This window comes from Juglans microcarpa x Juglans regia, chromosome 6D (genome assembly GCF_004785595.1).
Source record: "Juglans microcarpa x Juglans regia isolate MS1-56 chromosome 6D, Jm3101_v1.0, whole genome shotgun sequence".
In the NCBI taxonomy this organism is placed as follows: Eukaryota; Viridiplantae; Streptophyta; class Magnoliopsida; order Fagales; family Juglandaceae; genus Juglans; species Juglans microcarpa x Juglans regia.
The window spans coordinates 27,440,149-27,462,526 of NC_054604.1; the positions used below are offsets into that span (position 1 = coordinate 27,440,149).

A 22,378-nucleotide genomic window follows, 5' to 3' on the forward strand; every position below is an offset into this window, starting at 1 on the left:
CAGCTCATAAGGATAAAAAATCCAGTAATTATAAAAAAAAAAATACCAAATAATGGTGCATGACCAAACATAGATGATGTTGGTAATGATCTTGATCCAAAAAGGCCAGATGAAGTTGATGCACTGAAAGGTGAAGAACTGAATGTAGGAGTAGTTGAGCTTCCAAAATCCAAACCATCAATGTTAGGAGATCTAGGTGCGAATGGATTGGAAGTCATTGAGGCAGAGAAAGGACTCGCAGATGATTGACCCAATGTTTTTATTTTTTTTATATGAGATGAATAGCCAAATGTTGCAGAAGGAACAAGAATATTTGAACTTGTAACAGTCGAACTAAATCCTATCCCACTAGCAGGCTGACTGGCAGGAAGCAGTCCCTCTGAAATTCAAAGAATAATATTTTTTTATTAGTCAATTATTAACAAACACCATAATAATTTAAATTTTGAGACATTTTCTAAAATACCTTTATCTTCCAATTGATAGTCCTCACATCTCAGCTCCTCGTGGCTTTTATTTTTGTAGACAGGCATGACTGATATGGACTCTAACTTGCCAAGAGCCTGGGTACCACTATCAGCTTCAATTGTTGGCGTGCAAGGAGCTACTCTACTTCCCCCACGTTGAGTCCCAAAAGGTGCCTCCCCAAAGCTAGGATTGCCCAATGCTGGTGTTGTGGACTGGGCTCCTATACACAACTCATAAGGATAAAAAAATCCAGTAATTAGAAAAAAAAATATATAAGAAATAATGGTGCATGACCCAATAGAAGTTCCTTATAAAAAAAAAAAAAAAAAAAGTTCCTACTCAAAATAAGAATGCTTATCAGGAAGATAATAATATTCCAAATCGCAAAACCAGTTAAACACATGAATTAACTCACCAAATGGAGAGCTCTGGGCTCCAAAAGGAGTAGTTGTGGTACCAAATGGGGTGTAACCAAATGCAAAAGCTGATTGGCCAAAAGCTAGAGAGGACCCAAAGCTGAAGGAAGGGGTACTTGATGCCCTAAAAGTAGGAGTGCTTGAAGTGCTGAACGCAGGAGTGCTTGAGATGCCGAACACATGAGTGCTTAAGGTGCCGAATGCTGGAGTGTTTGAGGTACCAAACATAGGAGTGCTTGAGGAACTAAATAAAGGGCTGCTTGATGCTCCAAATGCTCCACTAGATCCAAATATATGAGCATTTGATGATGTTGGGAATGATGTTGATCCAAAAAGGCCAGATGAAGTTTATGCGCTGAAAGGTGAAGAACTAAATGTAGGAGTAGTAATGCTTCCTAAATTCAAACCACCAATGCTAAGAGATTTAGGTGCGAACGGATTGGAAGTCATTGAGGCAGAGAAAGGACTTACAGATGATTGGCCAAATGTTTTTATTTTTTCTATAAGAGATGAATGGCCAAATGTTGCAGAAGGACCAAGAATATTTGAACTTGTAGCAGTTGAACTAAATCCTATCCCACCAGCAGGTTGACTGGCAGGAAGCAGTCCATCTGAAATTCAAAGAATAATTTTCTTTATTAGTCAATTATTAACAAACACCATAAATATTTTAAATTTTGAGACATTTTCTAAAATAACTTTATGTTCCAATTGATAGTCCTCCCATCTCAGCTCATTGTGGCTTTTATCTTTGTAGACAGACATGGCTGATATGGACTCTAACTTCCCAGTAGCCTGGGTACCACCATCAGCTTCAATTGTTGGTGTGTAAGCAGTTACTCTACTTCCCCCACGTTGAGTCCCAAAAGGTGCTTGCCCAAAGCCAGTACTGCCAAATGCTAATGTTGTGGATTGGGCTCCTATACATAGCTCATAAGGATAAAAAAAATCCAGTAATTATATAAAAAAAAATATATATAAGAAATAATGGTGCATGACCCCATAGAAGTTCCTCATAAAAAAAAAAAAAAAAGTTCCTACTCAAAATAAGAATGCTCATTAGGAAGATAACAATATTCCACCAATGGAGAGCTCTGGGCTCCAAAAGGAGTAGTTGTGGTACCAAATCGGGTGCTATCAAATGTAGAAGCTGATTGGCCAAAAGCTGGAGAGGACCCAAAGCTGAAGGAGGTGGTACTTGATGCCCCAAAAGCAAAAGTGCTTGAGGTACCGAACGTAGGAGTGCTTGAGGTGCCGAATGCAGGAGTGCTTAAGGTGCCGAATGCTGAAGTGCTTGAGGTACCAAACATAGAAGTGCTTGAGGAACCAAATAAAGGGCTGCTTGATGCTCCAAATGCTCCACCAGATCCAAATACAGGAGCATTTGATGATGTTGGTAATGATGTTGATCCAAAAAGGCCAGATGAAGTTGATGTGCTGAAAGTTGAAGAACTAAATGTAGGAGTAGTTGAGCTTCCAAAATCCAAATCACCAATGCTAGGAGATTTAGGTGCGAAAGGATTGGAAGTCATTGAGGCAGAAAAAGGACTCGCAGATGATTGGCCAAATGTTGTAGAAGGACCAAGAATATTTGAACTTGTAGTAGTCGAACTAAATCCTATCCCACTAGCAAGCAGACTGGCAGGAAGCAGTCCATCTAAAATTCAAAGAATAACTTTTTTATTAGTCAATTATTAACAAACACCATAAATATTTTAAATTTTGAGACATTTTCTAAAATACCTTTATCTTCCAATTGATAGTCCTCCCATCTCAGCTCCTTGTGGTTTTTATCTTTGTAGACATACATGGCAGTTATGGACTCTAACTTCCTAGTAGCCTGGGTACCACTATCAGCTTCAGTTGTTGGCATGTAAGGAGCTACTCTACTTCCCCCACGTTGAGTCCCAAAAGGTGCCTGCCCAAAATCAGAGTTGCCAAATGTTGGTGTTGTGGATTGGGCTCCTATACACAACTCATAAGGATAAAAAAAAAAGTAATTATAAAAAAAAAATATACATATAAGAAATAATGGTGCATGACCCAATAGAAGTTCCTCATCAAACAAAAAAAAAAAAAAAAAAAAAAGAAAAAGAAAAAAAAAGTTCCTACTCAAAATAAGAATGCTTATCGGAAGATAACAATATTTCAAATTGTATAACCAGTTGAACACATGAATTAACTCACCAAATGGAGAGCTCTGGGCTGCAAAAGGAGTAGTTGTGGTACCAAATAGGGTACTACCAAATGCAGAAGCTGATTGACCAAAAGCTGGAGAGGACCCAAAGCTAAAGGAGGTGGTACTTGATGCCCCAAAAGCAGGAGTGCTTAAGGTGCCGAATGCAGGAGTGCTTAAGGTGCCGAATGCTGAAGTGCTTGAGGTACCAAACATAGGAGTGCTTGAGGAACCAAATAAAGGGCTGCTTGATGCTCCAAATGCTCCACCAGATCCAAATACAAGAGCATTTGATGATGTTGGTAATGATCTTGATCCAAAAAGGCCAGATGAAGTTGATGCACTAAAAGGAGAAAACTAAATGTAGGAGTAGTTGAGCTTCCAAAATTCAAACCACCAATGCTACGAGATTTAGGTGCAAACGGATTGGAAGTCATTGAGGCAGAGAAATGACTTGCAGATGATTGGCCAAATGTTTTTACTTTTTGTATAGGAGATGAATGGCCAAATGTTGCAGAAGGACCAAGAATATTTGAACTTGTAGTAGTCGAACTAAATCCTACCCCACCAGTAGGCTGACTGGCAGGAAGCAGTCCATCTGAAATTCAAAGAATAATTTTTTTTTATCAGTCAATTATTAACAAACACCATAAATATGAGACATTTTCTAAAATACTTTTATCTTCCAATTGATAGTCCTCCCATCTCAGCTCATCATGGCTTTTATCTTTGTAGACAGGCATGGCTGATATGGACTCTAACTTCCCAGTAGCTTGGGTACCACAATCATCTTCAGTTGTTGGCGTGTAAGGAGCTACTCTACTTCCCCCATGTTGAGTCCCAAACGGTGCTTGCCCAAAGCCAGTGCTACCAAATGCTGTTGTGGACTGAGCTCCTATACACAGCTCATAAGGATAAAAACAATCCAATAATTATAAAAAAAAGATAACAAATAATGGTGCATGACCCAATAGAAGTTCCTCATAAAAAAAAAAAAAAAAAAAGGTTCCTACTCAAAATAAGAATGCTTATCAGGAAGATAACAATATTCCAAATCGTATAACCAGTTAAACACAAGAATTAACTCACCAAATTGAGAGCTCTGGGCTCCAAAATGAGAAGTTGTGGTACCAAATGGGGTGCTACCAAATGCATAAGCCGATTGGCCAAAAGCTGGAAAGGACCCAAAGCTGAAGGAAGGGGTACTTGACACCCCAAAAGGAGGAGTGCTTGAGGCGCCGAACGCATGAGTGCTTGAGGTGCCGAACACAGGAGTGCTTAAGGTGCCGAATGTTGGAGTGCTTGAGGTACCAAACATAGGAGTGCTTGAGGAACCAAATAAAGGGTTGTTTGATGCTCCAAATGCTCCACCAGCTCCAAATACAGGAGCATTTGATGATGTTGGTAATGATTTTGATCCAAAAAGGCCAGATGAAGTTGATGCGGTGAAAGGAGAAGAACTAAATGTAGGAGTAGTTGAGCTTCCAAAATTGAAACCACCAATGCTAGGAGATTTAGGTGCGAACGGATTGGAAGTCATTGAGGCAGAGAAAGGACTCGCAGATGATTGGCCAAATGTTTTTACTTTTTTTTATAGGAGATGAATGGCCAAATGTTGCAGAAGGACCAAGAATATTTGAACTTGTAGTAGTCGAACTAAATCCTATCCCACCAGCAGGCTGACTGGCAGGAAGCTGTCCATCTGAAATTCAAAGAATAATTTTTTTTATTAGTCAATTATTAACAAACACCATAAATATGAGACATTTTCTAAAATACTTTTATCTTCCAATTGATAGTCCTCCCATCTCAGCTCATCGTGGCTTTTATCTTTGTAGACAAGCATGGCTGATATGGACTCTAACTTCCCAGTAGCCTGGGTACCACTATCAGCTTCAGTTGTTGGTGTGTAAGGAGCTACTCTACTTCCCCCACGTTGAGTCCCAAAAGGTGCCTGCCCATAGCCAATGTTGCCAAATGTTGGTGTTGTGGACTGGGCTCCTGTACACAGCTCATAAGGATAAAAAAAAAAAATTCAGTAATTATAAAAAAATATAACAAATAATGGTGCATGACCCAATAGAAGTTCCTCATTAAAAAAAAAGGTTCCTACTCAAAATAAGAATGCTTATCAGGAAGATGACAATATTCCAAATCGTATAACCGGTTAAACACAAGAATTAACTCACCAAATTGAGAGCTCTGGGCTCCAAAATGAGAAGTTGTGGTACCAAATGGGGTGCTACCAAATGCAGAAGCCGATTGGCCAAAAGCTGGAAAGGACTCAAAGCTGAAGGAGGGGGTACTTGACGCCCCAAAAGAAGGAGTGCTTGAGGTGCCGAATGCAGGAGTGCTTAAGGTGCCGAATGTTGGAGTGCTTGAGGTACCAAACATAGAAGTGCTTGAGGAACCAAATAAAGGGATGCTTGATGCTCCAAATGCTCCACCAGATCCAAATACAAGAGCATTTGACACACCAAACCCAATCCCTGTGCTACCTAATGCAGGGCTTGCTATTGTACCAGAGGCTGGGGTGCTCATATCACCAAAAGCAGGCGTGCTTGTAGCATTAAAGGTAAGGGCGCTCGTAGCACCAAATGCAGGGGCACTTGTAGCGCCAAATGCAGGAGTGCTACAGCACCAAAAGCAGGGGTGGTACTTGCACCGAATGTAGACTGACTAGTCGCACCAAATGGGGAGGAGGAACCAAATATGCTACTCCCAAATGCTGGTTGTGATTGTTGATTTGTGCTTCCAAAGGGACTTGCTAGAGTAGAAGTGGATCCAAACCCTCCAAAAGAAGCCTTCTGACCAAAGATAGTGGATCCTATAGAGACAAAAGTGACATCAATTCTAGGAGAAGTTTACAATAAAGAAGGGAAACATATTATGTATATAATAGGGCATTTTCAAAGAAGCAAAGAAGAAATTACTCTGCTCTAATGAAGTCTACATCACCAATATTAGAGAATGGTCACTCAAGATAGACAGGAGGAAAAAACACCAAGGTAAGAACACCGGTGCAAGGAAAAGGAATAAGCAAGCATCCATGTACTCAAAATTCAAGCAAATTACTACCTCAATCATTGTTTAATAATTCATTCAATTTCCAAAGAAGAAACTAATTCCTCGCCAATGATGATAAAAAAAAGAAAAAAAACCTGCAGCAAGAATAAATACTCAATGTTCTAAATTTGTAAGTTTTATTGCATCATTTGTGATATTCCTTTGCCTCATGAATTCATGACCTTGTCCTTTCCTATTGAATTCCAATGTAATTCCACATATAAGATAGAAATGCATCCAAATAATGTAACAAATACAATAAACTGATGAATAACTTGTCCAACAAGGAGATAACAAGTACAAGAGACAAGATATTCCTTTAAAACAGTGATAAAATTTCAGGTCTCCATTAACAATGTAACGCCCCGGTCCCGCACGGGTCGGAAAGTTACTTCCTAACACTTAAACTCACCTTTCAATAATATAAAAACTGATTCCAAATTCCCAATATCATATAGAAAATTCGATTCAATCTAATTTCCTCTATATAACTAATTTTCCAAAATGCCAAGTCATCATAACACAATAAAATTTCTTAAAAAAAAATCGACAATACTCATAAAAACTTCCTATGCTTAAACCACTATACTTAAATCATCTCACCCAATGCTTCATCATCTTGATCCTCAGCTGAACCGTCAAAATATCTGAAAAATATTGAAGAGATAAGGGGTGAGTTATCAACAACTCACTAAACAGAGAGCATATACTAGCATGTAAACATGAGCATTTATAAAGTTTGGTATGCAGAACAAAATATTTATGTTCAGAATGCAAAAATAACATATTTACTTTCAGAATGCATAAACAAAATTTGGTACAAAATATCAGAGCGAAATTTTCAGAAAAACAAACTTATTCCCAAAAAGAAAATCCTTTGGCATATCCAAACTGAAACATTATATTCATATCATCTCATAGCATCACATCGGGACAAATACCATGTTTCACCCCCGTGGTAGGGTTATAAACCACCATTATACCTATGGCTGGGCCGTATACCATGTTTCACTCCCGTGGTAGGGTTATAAACCACCATTATACCCGTGGCTGGGCCTTAACAGAAACAGAACGGAACATCATCGAAACCAGATCACATTCAGATATAGAATCAGAACTTCATGCCAAGGCTTTCAGATGACACATCATATCAAAAGAAAATACTGAATAACTTCAGATCATTTCACATGTTCGAAATAAACAGAATCAAAACATCTTTATTTATTCATAGCAAAAACTTTTAGAATTTCATATACGCTCTTTTTGCATAGTTCAAAAATAGAATGCACAAAATTAGTTCATGTCTACACCAGTCATGACAGAAAATACTTTCTCTTATATAGAATTTATGCATATGCAGAATAAACATCTGAGGTCATTTTCAGAGTTCTTTTAAAAAACAAACATGCTTATTTTCAAAGTCAACCTCATTTCATTTCTTTTATGCAAAATTAGTATATGAACCCCGCTTACCTGGACTTCTTAAGTACTATTCTGAATTTTTCCACAATCATGCTGAATGAATGTCAATCATCACCTATACAAAACACTAGGCGTTACTAAACTTCTAAAAGGATTTGCTAAAACTCTCCATTTACTTAAATTCATACTACGAAAATAGTTTTAATAACTATCTAGTTATCAGAAATCTAATAACTATATTATCATTAAAAAAATAGTCTTAACTTATTATAAAATAATTTTATCAAATATGGCAAAATAACTTAGATTCATTTCGAAAATTAGCTTAATCATATTTAAAACTCATATTTCTATAAACTATTATTAACACGATAATTTAATACTGCCAACATATAATGTAGTAGGAAATTCATAAATTTCTTAAGCAATAGTAATTCATAAAATATTCTGAATCATATCTAATTTAAAAACCATAAGGACTTGTATCATATAAACATGTCAATGTTTAAAAACAGATTAAATACTCCTAATTTACAACTTTATAATATACTTATATCAAATTCAAAGAATGTAACAAGCTGGAAACTCATTTAATAAAATTAAAATCTTTTTATTAACTATTGATAGTAATATAATTATAATGAAAACAAATTCTTCAACATGCTTTCCAAAAGCTATACGACAAAGGATTAACATAATATAATTTAAATCATTTTCTTTATACGATCTTATATTAAAACATAGTCTTCACAAAATTATACTGTAAGTATAGCATATAGACAATGGCCCAAAATAGAATCGTGCGATGGAACCAAGCTCACCGTGAGGGAAACTCGCGACAACGGATTGGAGCGGCAATGGGTGGATGTCGACAGTAGCGCAGCTGGGTGCAGTGGTAGGGCACAAAGAGAGGGAGAGTGTGAGAGAAAGACGAGAGAGAGAGAGAGAACATAGAGAGAGAAAGAGAGAGGTCACAGCATAATAAGAAAAGAACACTCACTGAGGGAAAACAGGGAACACGTGAAGGTGCAGGGCTGGGCTGGTGAGATACAGTCACGGCAGTCTCTTCCGTGGCAGGCGGTGGAGTTCAAAGAGAGGGAGAGAGCATGAAGACCAAGCCGACAGGGAGTAGTCGAGAGGGGTGAAGGTGCTGTGATGGCGGCTCACAACGACTCCAGGTTGGGTATGGTGGTTCGGGATAGGGCTCACGGTGACTGGGTGGTTGCTTGAGTGTGGCAAGGGCTGCACCGTGCGACGCTTGTGGCGACTGGGTAGCTTGCGGTGGGTTCGCTTGACACATGGAGTTGCGGTTTAAGGTGGAACTGGTGGTGGGTTGCTCTGTTTTTGGCATGCAAAAACAGAGGCCTCTTAGCGTGCGATGTGCCAAAAACAAAGGCCTCTTAGCGTGCGATGGTGGCTTGGTTTCACAGTGAAGGGTGGCAACAATGTGGAGCTCCCTTCATGAAGTGGTGGCTGGAACTGAGGGAAAGTGGGAGTTGGCAAGGTGGTGGTGTGTACAAGGCAGTGGCTGGGTGGTCCATGTCCGTGGGGTGGTTTTCGTTTGAGGACACGGAGAAGCTGGGTCATGGGGGGATGGTTGGGGATGCCGTAGCATTGGGTGATGGCCCGAGCTACGGTGTCTGCATGGGGTTTTGCAGTGAACGAGAGAGACTCTGAAAGAGAAAACCGAGAGCTTGAATGATATGGATAGAAAGAGTTTGTTGGGAGATAACTCAAAAACGGAAAGGAAGTTCAAACTCCTAGACGTGGAGATAATAGAGATTTGGATGGAGAAATTTTCGAGAGTGCAAAAATTAAAGTGAAACCGTCGGAAGGATAAAATGCATGTGGAAGAGAAGCTCACCTCAAACGACGTCGTGGCTGCGTGAAAAACAGGGAAGAAGAAAGAAAATAAAAATAAAAAAAAATAAAGTCCTAAGGGCCAGGGTGTTACAAGCAAACTTATTTAAAAAATAGTCAAAAGCTTTCCAGTATTATATCAACTACCTAGGAATATTAGTTAAGAGGACATATTTTCAAAAAGAAAAAAAAAATCATATTTATGCTCAAGCATAAACTTGTCTTCTACAGACGGATAGTCGAAAGTTTGAAATAGCATTTGAATGTAACAAAACAAGTTCTACATATGCATGCCCAAAATTGTTTATCTCATTATTCATATACCACACCAAGAGAATATTACAATGCTCACACATGGACCAGTACAAAACAGCTGTTAGGCATATCACCAAATGATGATGACGAACCACCAAAAGTAGGAGTAGAAGATGCTCCAAAAGCAGGCTCTGTGCTCCCAAAAGCAAGGGCGCTTGTAGCACCAAATGCAGGGGCACTTGTAGCACTAAATGCAGGAGTGCTTGTAGCACCAAAAGTAAGGGTGCTACTTGCACCGAACGCATACTGACTAGTTGCACCAAATGGTGAGGAGGAACCAAATATACCACTCCCAAATGCTGGTTGTGATTGTTGATTTGTGCTTCCAAGGGGACTTGCTGGTGGAGTAGAAGTGGATCCAAACCCTCCAAAAGAAGCCTTCTGACCAAAGACAGAGGATCCTATAGAGACAAAAGTGACATCAATTCCAGTAGAAGTTTACAAAAAAGACGGAAAACATATTATGTATATAATAGGGCATTTTAGAAGAAGCAAAGAAGAAATTACTCTACTCTAATGAAGTCTACATCACCAATATTCGAGAATGGTCACTCAAGATGGACAGGAGGAAAAAACACCAAGGTAAGAACACCAGTGCAAGGAAAAGGAATAAGCAAGCATCCAAGTACTCAAAATTCAAGCAAATTACTACCTCAATTATTGTTTAATAATTCATACAATTTCCAAAGAAGAAACTAATTGCTCGCCAATGATGATAAAAAAAAAAAAAAGCTGCAGCAAGAATAAATACTCAATGTTCTAAATTTGTAAGTTTTATTGCATCATTTGTGATATTCCTTTGGCCTCATGAATTCATGCCCTTGTCCTTTCCTACTGAATTCCACATACAAGATAGAAACGCATCCAAATAATGTAATAAATACCATAAACTGATGAATAACTTGTCCAGCAAGGAGAGAACAAGTACAAGAGACATGATATTCCTTTAAAAAAGTGTAATTTCAAGTCTCCATTAACAAACTTATTTAAAAAATCAGTCTAAAGCTTTCCAGTATTATATCAACTATCTAGGAATATTAGTTAGAGGACATATTTTCAAAAAGAAAAAAAAATCATATCTACGCTTAAGCATAAACTTGTCTTCCACAAACGGATACTCGAAAGTTTGGAATAGCATTTGAATGTAACAAAACAAGATCTACATATGCATGCCCAAAATTGTTTATCTCATTATTCATATACCACACCAAGAGAATATTACAATGCTCACACATGGACCAGTACAAAACAGCTGTCAGACATACCCAAATGGGCTACTAGATGACTGCCCAAAAGCTGTTACATTAATAAACACATTATTTATTTTTTTTTCCCTTCAAAAAGGAGCTCAAACAAAAACCTAAATATAGCCCAAGATGTGCAGATAAAAAGGAGTAAAAAATCACTAAAATGTGAATAAATGCGACTACAGCGCACACTTAGAAAATAAACATGAATGTTTGATCTACAGAAAGAGCACAACAAAGTTTTGCTTGATAGGTATAAGAGCACAACAAAATTACTGAGAAATAAAAATAAAATTTAACATTGATGGCAGAAATCCCAACTTTTTATTTGCTCTATGTGATAGGAACCTGTGTAATTGTTGTAGTGATAGCTGAATGTAACCAGGAATGATAATGATAACAGAATGGATATTGCAGTAATGGAGAAGAAGATGGACAGCAGGTGTTTGATAAAAAGCTTCAGAGAGCCATATGTAAATTCAGAGAGAAATACTTCGAGGGATTCCAACCTCCTCACAATAAAAGTTCTGACAATTTTCTAGATGATTCCCCTCACTTCCCTCTGCTCTCCCTTATACCCCACGAAAAATGATACTTTGCCCACATAATTTGTTCTCTCATTTTTGACACCTTATGTATTTTAATTTTTTTTTAATTTTTTTCTTTATTTAATAGTTAAAGAAGTGACTTTTTGTTACATTTTTTTAAAATGTTTTAAAATAATAAAAGAATATGAATAAAAAAAGTAAAAAAAGTAAAAAAACCAATTTGGCCTAACAGTCACTTGAATGGTGTTGCTCAGCGGCAGAGCAACGTGCGACTTGAAGGATATGGTCGGTTGTGGATTCTGACATCCGCCATTTTTTTTATATTCATTATATAGGAATGAGGGTGCTTCTGGCTCGACATCGCTTGTTCTATTCCACTAGAAAAACCTCATTTTTTTGGGGTTGTGGTGTAAATAGTACATGATCATGACGGAGCTCGAGTAAAAAGTATTGATTCATATTTTAGGGGCACGGATCTAGGTAACCCAATAAACTGAAGAAGACAGAGAAGCAAGAGTTGATCTTTACACATCGGTAGTGTCGCTACCACTGCAGGAAGAAAGAAAGCGGATATCTCGCGGGTAACATAGCGTTTCGCTTCCCTCTTAGCATCGGTCACTCCCTGAAGTAGTAACGAGTAACTAGCCCTCCGGTCAGTCCTTGGTTTCTTTCTTCCGAGTCACTGCCCATTCAACAAAATTGGCAACTTGCGTTTCTTCTTTGATCTCAAGCAGACTGAACTCCCCGCATCACTAGCCTAGTAGCAGGGTGGTCGTAGATCAGCTCTTTACGATCCAAGAGAATCTTTTTGTTCCCAATAAGATGGCTCGGTAACAGATCACTTATCAACTAGACATTTAGAGCTACTGGGGACTACATGAACTCCAGCTTAAGACTAAAAGCTAGTAGTGAGACCTCTATTCTATTCTGCCTCCCTATCCTATCTAGTAAGATCTGAAATGCGATTAGTTACCAGGCACTCTTACTAAATAGAGATAGGGAACGGAGAGGTGTCTGTCAGCTCTCGATGCTAGATCACTCAACGATGAGTCATCGAATACAAAATTCCCCACTGTTGCCTCCCGTAGGAGTCTGGGCCGTGTCTCAGTCCCAGTGTGGCTGATCATCCTCTCGGACCAGCTACTGATCATCGCCTTGGTAAGCTATTGCCTCACCAACTAGCTAATCAGACGCGAGCCCCTCCTCAGGCGGATTCCTCCTTTTGCTCCTCAGCCTATAGGGTATTAGCAGCCGTGTCTTGTTATCGTTCTATTTCATTGAAAACTTTATTTATTTCAATTCATTTTTGCAAAAATAGATTTGTGATCCCTAATTGAAAAATATTTAACATAGAATATATAGAATATATATATAATTACTTTCAAAAACATTTGTTTAGATCTGATAGATATGGGAATCTCCTATTCTTTTCTTTCGATTATGATTTATCAAAAATAATAACAACCCCAATACTCCCTTAAATCAGTCTTTATTCTCCATCCCATTAAATTAATTAAACTAATAAAAAAAAACAAATTTAATTTTTTTTTGGTCTATCTCTATCTATTTGTTAATCCATTCTATAATTTCTTTTACTTACCTCTTGTGAGAAAATGATCCCACAAGCAAAGGAATTATACAGTACGAAATAATATAAAAAAAGAATAAAAAAGAATCATTAAAAAAAAAAAGGATATGACCTTCTATTCAAATTATTATTATTATTATTTTTTAAAGGAATCAATAAAAAAAATTAGATTTAATTTAATCCAAATGTAGTAGTATAAGAATGAAAGGAACTATTCCGATTTTATCAACGTTAAAGAATCAAAGAATTTATCTTACAGATTAGGATAATTAGAGAAATTTTAATTGATATGCTCTAAAGAGTAAAAAGACTCGAATGATCATTCTATGATTAACCATCTGTTTTGTGTTGTGTGCATTACATAGTGGGTATACACTATAACAGAAAAGGAAAACGGGATTGATGTATTTGTTTGTTAAGACTGGTTGTTAGTTTTGTGCTTTGTATTGCACTTACATTTTCTTCATAATGAATAAAGTTCTTTGGTTCTCAAAAAAAAAAAAAAAAAACAGTAGTACTAGATGATAGACGCAAGACCCAAAAACTTATTCAAAGGAAAATACGATGCTCACAGAACTTGTCTACCGCAATTCTTTACCAATTTTTTTTTTTTATTTTTTATTTTTTCTTAATGATTAAATAAGTATTTTTAAATGAATATGGGATTTTTTTTTTTTATAAAAATATTTAGATAGTTTAAAAAAATAGTGAAAGAAAAGATAAAAAAAATAAAAAAAAGATTTGTAGTATTTGGTAAAGGATTTGGGTAAAAATGGACGTAGCAACGGCCTAATTCAAACGCACAGCTTAACTTCACAACTTCCACCCAAAAACGCACAGCTTAGATAAAGTAATCCTGGGACCCTTTTATTTAAGTCTTCAGACAACAACGTTCTACTGCATGCTTTACGTACGACACCGTTTTCAGTTTACTTCTTCCCTTCACTTCACTTCTTCGACAGATCTTCAGACTACACGTTCTCTTGTCTTCTAGGTTTTTCTTGTTGCTCTGGTTCTGCCCTGGTTCCCTATCACTATGACCGAATTTGAAAATTTAAACTATTTGTGATACTCAATATACAAGAGCCTCCAATCAAATCCAAGTTCCCCAGCAAAGATCACTTCGCACAATCCAAAACCAAAAAAGAACATGTCATAAAAGTTAGAAATAATACTTACGGTTAGTCGAACCAGACATCCTTCGTCGAAACGTCGATCTGTGTGAGCAAGAGAGAGCAGCGAAGGACGCAAGAGAAGGGATTTTATTGTATGTTGCAGTGAATCGAGGGTTCAGCCGCGTAGCGTAAAAGGTAAGACCTTTTGGCCTACGGGGACAAAATGCCGTGGAACCCGTAGGCTATATAAATCTGGTTGGAAAATGCTGGTCATCCCGCTGGTAGCCTTAACGATATTAGACTTTGTTTGTATTTACAACTCATCTCAATTCATCTCATTATTATTCATTACTATTCATTAATTTTAACTTACAAATATCACTATTATTCACAACTCATCTCATTACTATTCACAACTTATTTCAACTAATCTCAACTTATCTTCGAATCCAAATGACACCTAAGTAAGACTCTAGAGTGTGTAGCATTGTATTTGATTTCAAGAATCAGTAAAGTTTCAGTCTAATTTTAAGATAAATTTAACGTCTAAATACCTAACTTTTAAATTATTAAATTCATTTCAACTCAAAATCTCCTTACATGTATAACTTACAATTTTTTTTTCAACTTAACACATCTTTATTCGTGGATCCATAACCTTTCTCAATTTTTCATAAAAAATATTAAACTTATCTTAACATGCAAACATATTTTACACTCAGTTTAGATGGATTCCATATAACTTCCTTCACTACTCAACTCATTAATATTCATAAATAATTGAGCTAAGCTCAGCTTAACTCAACATCCAAATATAGTTTTAAAGTGGTGTGTGTCCTTCACGTGTCACTACAGTCGTCTTGGCCAGTATTTTTTTGCTTTTTGCAATGTTTTTAGTGTCAATTGTTTTGGTCTTTATTTGTATTAAAAAATAAAAAAAATAAGCTATTGAACTTTGGTTCATAGCAGGAGAATCTCCACCTCTTTTAGAGGAGGAGGGTGGTTTAGTCCTTCTCCTCCTTTGAAGGATGAAGGTGTTTTGTGACTTGTCCTTCTCATCTTTTGGAGGAATTGAGTGTTTGTCTCTTTCCCCTTCTTTGGAGGGGAGGGGATGTTATCCTTTTTTTTTTTTTTTAACAGAGAATGGTACTTTCAGACAAACTAGTTTTGTCAATAGAGAGTTTCTAAGAAATTAAGACAATATCTGCTGTAAATAAATTTGTGTGCGAGAAAGCTTCCCACAAATGAGTAGTTTGACTTGTAATCTAAGTTTTTCTCTGTATTGACCAGTCATAGATGTAACTTCAATTTCATGAATGAAATGATATCTATTTCCTATATTAAAAAAAAAAAAAGTAAGGCTCAGTTTGGATACCAAAACCGTCTCAACACATCTTATCTTATCTTATCTCATTATTACAATTTTCACAAATTTCCACATAAAACATAATAAACAATTCAACTTTTTCAAATTTCAAAACAATAATAATATTAAAAAAATATTCTAAAAAGATTTTATTTAACTTTTATCTAAAATTATCTCATCTCATTTTACTATTCGAACCCCACTTAAGTGTTTTTTTAATGATATTATGAATTTTAAAAAAACATTTAAAAGTATTAAAAAATATATGAAAAAAAAAAACCAAAATCAACTAGCAGGAGCCCAAGTGGGGGCTCTAGTGGTGGAAGTAGAGCCACCCAAATATGATTTAGGCTTAGTTTGGACTAAATTCTTGAAGATAATTTGGTCTTAAAACTTTTAAGCCGTGTTTGTATAGTGAAAACATTTCATTTTATCTTATCTTATTTTATCTCATTATTATAATTTTTACAAATTTTCACACAAAATATAATAAATAATTCAATTTTTTTAAATTTCAAAACAATAATAATATTAAAAAATAATATTCTAATAATATTTTTTTTTAATTTTTAACTATTATCTAAAATTATCTCATCTCATCTTATCTCACTATCCAAACAACACCTTAGGCTTTTGTAATTGGACAATGCTAGAATGACTATCAAATATGCAAACTATTATAAATGAGTTATTGTTTCTTTTTCTTTAAGCATTTTTTAAACATCATTGACAATTAAAAAAAAATATAATTTCACTAATAATCATTTTCTTAACTATTAAGAAAAAATAAAAAATAAAAAATAAAAAATAAAAAATAAAAATAAAAATAAAAATAGACGAGTAGACGTATTTGATAGTTATAGTATCATTTTCCTTTGCAATTATTTTAGAATGTGCTACCTCATCAAAAATATTAATACTATTTTATTTAATTTTTTATAATTATTTTCAAAATTATTAAATAATTATAAAAGAGTCGCAGACACATCTTTACTAATACTAATAAAAAAAAATGCCATCATTAATATAAATATTGTTAACCGGATTTTATGTGCATATAGTCTATATCTCCTTTATCATGTGTTGTAAGGCCAAGATGGGTGCAAGACCATCTCTCATATGGAGAAGTCTTTTGGCTGCTAAAAACCTCATAATTAAAGGATCTATTTGGAGAATTGGAGATGGTAAGGAGACAAAAATCTGGAAGGATAGGTGGCTTCCTAAACCTTCCTCTTTCATGATTTATTGTCAAGGGCAGACTATAAATGAAGAAGCGAAAGTTGCTAATCTCATTAATGAAAACACGAAGCAATGGGATAGAGAGAAGATATTTAGCATGCTAGGTCCTTTAAATGCTGCCATAATCCAAAGAATTCCCGTGAGTTCTACAGGTGCAAAAGACAAGCTAATGTGGTTAGGCACAAAGGATGGAGGTTTTACAGTGAAAAGTGCATATCACCTTCAGAAGGAACTAATAGCAGAACAGAGGGGTCAGTCTTCTCGAGGATACCAAAACTTTAAAGAGTGGACTTGCTGCTGGAAGTACAAGATTCCAAATGCTGTTAAGATTTTTGTGTGGAGAGCATGCTTAGAAGCTCTACTGACAAAAAATAACCTTTTCAAAAAGAAGATAGTGGACTCTCCATTATGCCCAATATGCTACAGAGAAGATGAAACAGTTGCTCATGTGCTGTGGAACTGTGAATCAGCATTGGATGTGTGGTGCCAAGGGCCCATTGTGTTGCAAAAAAGTACGTTGAGGGCAGGAAGCTTCAAGGAGATTTTTGAACAGCTAAATGCCCAATGTGAAACAGAAACAATGGAACTTTTTGCTATGACTGCAAGGGGAATTTGGCAGAGGAGGAATAAAAGTGTATTTGAAGGGTCCTTCTTGCATCCTAACCTAATATCCCAGAATGCGGCTCAACAGCTGGAAGAATATAAGGTTGCTCAGCTTGGCTCTAACTCAACAACTAGAAGGAATCCTATTCAAGCTGAGATATGGAGTCCACCTCCTACGGGAATAATCAAGGTAAACTGGGATGCTGCGCTGTGGGAAGATCAAGATAAACTGGGAATATGCTTGGTAGCAAGAGATCATGAAGGTAGAATTATAGCTTCTAAAAAGGTGGCTAAGGCTGGTTGTGTGATACCATTACTGGCTGAGGCGATAGGAGCCTATCAAGCTGTTAAATTGGCATCTGAAATGAACTTGGAATCCGTGATCTTTGAAGGAGTCTCTCTTTAGGTTGTTCAAGCAATAAATCTGCACAAAGAGAGATGGGACAGCATGGGACTGGTGCTTGATGATACCAGAATCTTATTAGCTCAAGTAGTACATTGGCATTTTAACTTTGTTAAAAGAAATGGAAATGAATTAGCCCACTGTCTTGCAAAGAAAGCTTTAGAACTCACGGTGGAAACTTCCGAAATGGTTGTTATTCCCAACTGTAATGAAATACCTCCTATGTAATTGAGATGAATGAAATTGTTCCTTTTACAAAAAAAAAAAAAAAAAAAAAAGGTTCGAATAAAATTTTTAAGGAAATTCTATCATATTAAAGTTTGTTATTTTTTCAAAAATATAAGTTATTTAATATTTAGTAGAAGGTGAAAAATACTAATTAGTATAAATAATCTGCAAGAAAAACAAGGACATTTAAATGGGTAAAACAGCTTAGATTTTAAGTTATATCTAGTAAAATAATGACGGATATTTCTTGTCATGCAAATGAGCATACGAGATTGATTGAATTGAGTAAATAAGATAATTTCTTGATTTATTTTTTAACTTAACACATTTTAAGTCTGTTTGAGAATGCAATTGTTCATAGATATTCTCATATTAATTTATTACTATTCACAAATTATTTCATTACTATAAATAGATCATCTGAGATATTTTTACTATCCAAACCAAACATTAGCAATTTCTTTTGGATTGCATCCCATCTACCCTCGATCCCTTTCCAAATCCAGCATCACGACTGTCATACATTCAACCTTGCAAAGCAACCGATCATTCCCCACCCTACTCCATGCCATTTTCCTCTCTCATGTAACACCAATTCACAATCCTTGCACAACACCAAAAATCCATTCAACTCCCCTTCTCCGCGTAGCATCCAGCTACTTTGCCTCTTGTGTACCATTGACTCCTGTCAAGGTGAGCCCCCATGACAGCGCTCCCATTCCAACCCTTATCTCCAATATTAATAGTCACTTAACTGGCATGCATTCATAATTATTAAGAATACATCAATTTAAACTTTTGGATTAATTAGTAATTTCAGATGGTATCAGAACAAAATTTATGAGTTCGAATCTTAACTATACACTCTACTCTATTTAATAAAATATTTTATGTGTTGGGCTCACTCATTAAATAGTAGTTTGATTTACATGTGAGGAGGAATGTTAAAAATTATATAATACAAAGAATTAAATCCATATCTCTTATCGGTTTAAACTTTTGAGGCAAGTGGTAGTTTCACAATAACCTCTACCTCCCACAACTTTCCAACAAATCTTTCATGCAATTAATAAAAAAGTTAGCGTACAAAAAAAATTATTGTTCATTATTTTTTTAATCACCTTTCTCTCAACATCTCATTGCATACCATCAAATGATTAGCAGAGAAGTTAAATATAAAAAATAAGTTTTCAATAATTTACTATCATTTTATGAGATGACGAGAGAATAATGAATAAAATGATGATGAATGGCGTTATTATGATATGAATACCATAAAATACGTACTTTTAACATATTACAATACCAACATGTATATCTCCAAAACGTTAACAAAAATACTCTAGTTATAAAAAAATTACACAAAAGTAATTTCACAAACTGACGTGGCTTGATGTGGTTCGTCAAATTGTAAAGTTACTTTATTGTAAAATAGATTGAACAGATCAACTAAAATCACATCTGTTTGTGAAATTAATTTTCAAACATTACTTGTTGGGAAGGGAAGGCGAAGCATCAAAGGTTTGAGGACACAACTTCAGGCTACTTTATCAAACACTTCATGGAAGATGAATTGCGCCGTCAGTTAGCTAGTTTACATGAAAAGGAAAGTATAATCGGGACACCTCCATTATTTCAAATAGAGAAAGGTAATTGTCAATCTAAATCACGCACCCCCATTCTTTTAATGATGTGTAATTAATTAGGAAAAATAAAGAAAGAATAAACGGTATAGAAATCACACGGACAGGAATTAGAAGAACACTCGACTCTCTCAAATTTAAGAGACTTTTGGCCAATTAAAAATAATAAAATGAGAAAGCAACTTCGTTAGTGGAAGGATCTCAGGTTTCAAGGTCTGGGACGATTTTTTTTTTCGCGATTTCTTTTGCTTTGTTTTGGAAAGTCCGAGGATCTCGGGTTTCCTATTCTGGATGTTTACGCTCTTAGGGTTGTTCGTTGACGGTGTGCGCTGCCCCTCTTATGGCCTTGCCGTCGGCGGGGAATGCCGTTCCTGAAGCTTCACTAAATAATTCTTATGCCCAGGCGGTCTCAAAACATGCAGAAAATACATCTTTCAAGTTACCTATCCGTTTTCCAGTGGATATTGATGGGGAGTTGGGCTTTATATTCTCGGAACCAGAGATGGTAAAGGCTGCGGAAGATTTTAAGTTTGCTTTGGTGATGAAATTCATGCGAGTTAGATCGTCCATCGATAATATACGTCTGCATGTGGTGAAAAAATGGGCCCTTTTAGAGATTCCACAGATCAGCTTCATGGACGACTACCATGTTTTGATTCATATGAAAAATGAACGTGATTTTGTTCATGGTTGGGCACGTGAAGGAAGAACTTTGGAGGGGAACTCTTTTCGGTTATTCAAATGGTCCAGAGATTTTGATCTTAGGAAAGAGTCCTCTTTGGCTCCTCAATGGATTGTCTTGCCAGGATTACCATTGCACTTACATAGAAGGGATTGTCTTCAAATCCTTGCAACTCGGTTTGGCCGCTTCCTAGGAACTGACAATGCGACATTGAATAAAACGAGGGCTATGGGTGCATGTATGTGTGTTGAAGTGGATCTAAAGGAGGAACCAATCAAAGGATTTCCGATTGTAGTTTCGGCAAACAAAACTATATGGCAAGAAGTACGATATGAAAAACTTGGTTTTTACTGCACTAAGTGTTGTAGACAAGGGCACACGAATGTGGCTTGTCGTATGGGGGAGAATCGGCGTAAGGTAGGAGGGGAGACAAGTAACTGTGCTTTGTTCAAGAACCAACAGTGTGGAAAGCAAAACCGAGTGATAAAGAAAAAATAGGTGAGAAGGAGGGGGAGATAGAGCAAGTGGTGGATGGTGTGGTGTAGGAAGAATTACTAGTGATTGAACAAAATTTGGCTTTGGTTATGGTTGGGGTTGCGGAGAAACAAGGAAAGGGAATGCCGATGATACAGCAACCAGAACCAATGTGCATGGCAATTGTCCTTGGGCAAACAGAGCCTGTCACAAAGGAACCAATGGTGGAAGAGGAACCTGCTGATCCAGTGAACATACATGAATTGGTTCCTATGCATGGAAAATAGGAGAGAGTAGTGCTGTCCAGGTTGAAGCTGGTAGTATTACTGTGGAGTTGTTGGTGATGGAAGATGTTTCGAACAGAGGTTTCTTTGAGGGGGACCACACAGCTCTGGTCTCCGAAATACTAGAGATGGAATGCCGGACTCAAATAGCAGTTGAAAATGATGGTGACGTGGGGGAGGAACAGAATGTCTCAATATCAGACCCAGAGGATGAAGGTGTTCCTGGCGCACTGGCTCAACAAAAGAGATATAATTCGGACCCTGAGAGTGATCAGCCGAGTCGCACAACTGAATCAAAGAAACACACAGTGAGACAATCCCAACGGGTTTTATCCCGACTTTCTAAACTCAATTTATGATTGATAAAATTTTAGTTTGGAACTTGAGAGGGTTAAGTAGTTCCCGAAATCGTTTAAAAAGTTTAGTAAAGAAGTATGGTGTGTCGATTGTCGGGGTCTTGGAACCTTTTGTTGAGGTTGATAAAATGACTAGTTTGGCTTGTTCGTTAGGGTTACCGAATTTTTGTAGTAATGAGGAAGTTGATGGTAAAATTTGGATTTTCTGGAGTGACGATTGTGATTGGGAGGTTTTATCTATGACTAATCAATTAATTTCCGGAGGTTTTAGTTTGGTGAAGAGAAGCTCTTAATTTCTTTTATATACGCAAAGTGCAATAGCATAGAGTGTCGTGATTTATGGCAAAGTTTAGAGGTGATAGATGCCAATGAGATTTCATGGCTGGTGGTAGGGGATTTCAATATTATCTAGGAAGACAGTGAAAGAGTTGGTGGTCATCCTAGACCTATTGCGTCGATGGAAGATTTTAATAATTGTATTGATCACTGTGGTTTATTGGACCTCCAGGTTGTGGGTCGCCGACTTTCGTGGTGTAATGGCCATGAGGGGCATACTTGAAGCTGGGCACGCCTTGATAGAGTGTTGATTAATATCCATTTTGCAAACAGGTTTCCTCCAGCTTTCTTTGAATATCTTAAACGGAAGACTTCGGATCACTGTCCAATGCTCATTCAATTTCAAAAACAAGTGGTAAGCTACGACCCTCGCCCTTTTCGTTTTCAAAATATGTGGGTTTCACATGTAGATTTTAAGAGATGTGTTGAAGAAGTTTGGAAGTATCCTACTACTTTTGTGGGTCTGATTCGGTTGGCAGAAAAGTTGAAGAAAACGAAGCTTGCGTTACGAGCTTGGAATAATCAGGTCTTTGGGCATGTTGG

General features: G+C 36.6%; 1 protein-coding gene, 1 long non-coding RNA gene and 1 pseudogene across 2 annotated transcripts; 1 reads left to right on the plus strand and 2 right to left on the minus strand.

Moving 5' to 3' along the window:
* Positions 1-2,269: 2,269 nt before the first annotated feature.
* Positions 2,270-4,600, minus strand: LOC121235488 (nuclear pore complex protein NUP98A-like; the record flags this gene model as incomplete). Its single annotated transcript, XM_041131838.1, has 6 exons — positions 4,150-4,600; positions 3,737-3,955; positions 3,484-3,658; positions 3,072-3,403; positions 2,628-2,849; positions 2,270-2,541 (listed from the first exon to the last, which is right to left on the minus strand). Coding segments are annotated over exons 1-6 (1,671 nt in total), but the record flags the coding sequence as incomplete, so codon positions are not given.
* Positions 4,601-4,789: 189 nt separating this feature from the next.
* On the minus strand, positions 4,790-10,861 carry LOC121235490 (annotated as a pseudogene).
* A 923-nt stretch (positions 10,862-11,784) lies between these two features.
* LOC121235905 lies at positions 11,785-22,092 on the plus strand. Its single transcript, XR_005934622.1, has 3 exons — positions 11,785-11,998; positions 20,011-20,014; positions 22,079-22,092. It is a non-coding gene; the product is annotated as an uncharacterized LOC121235905 (long non-coding RNA).
* Positions 22,093-22,378: the final 286 nt, after the last annotated feature.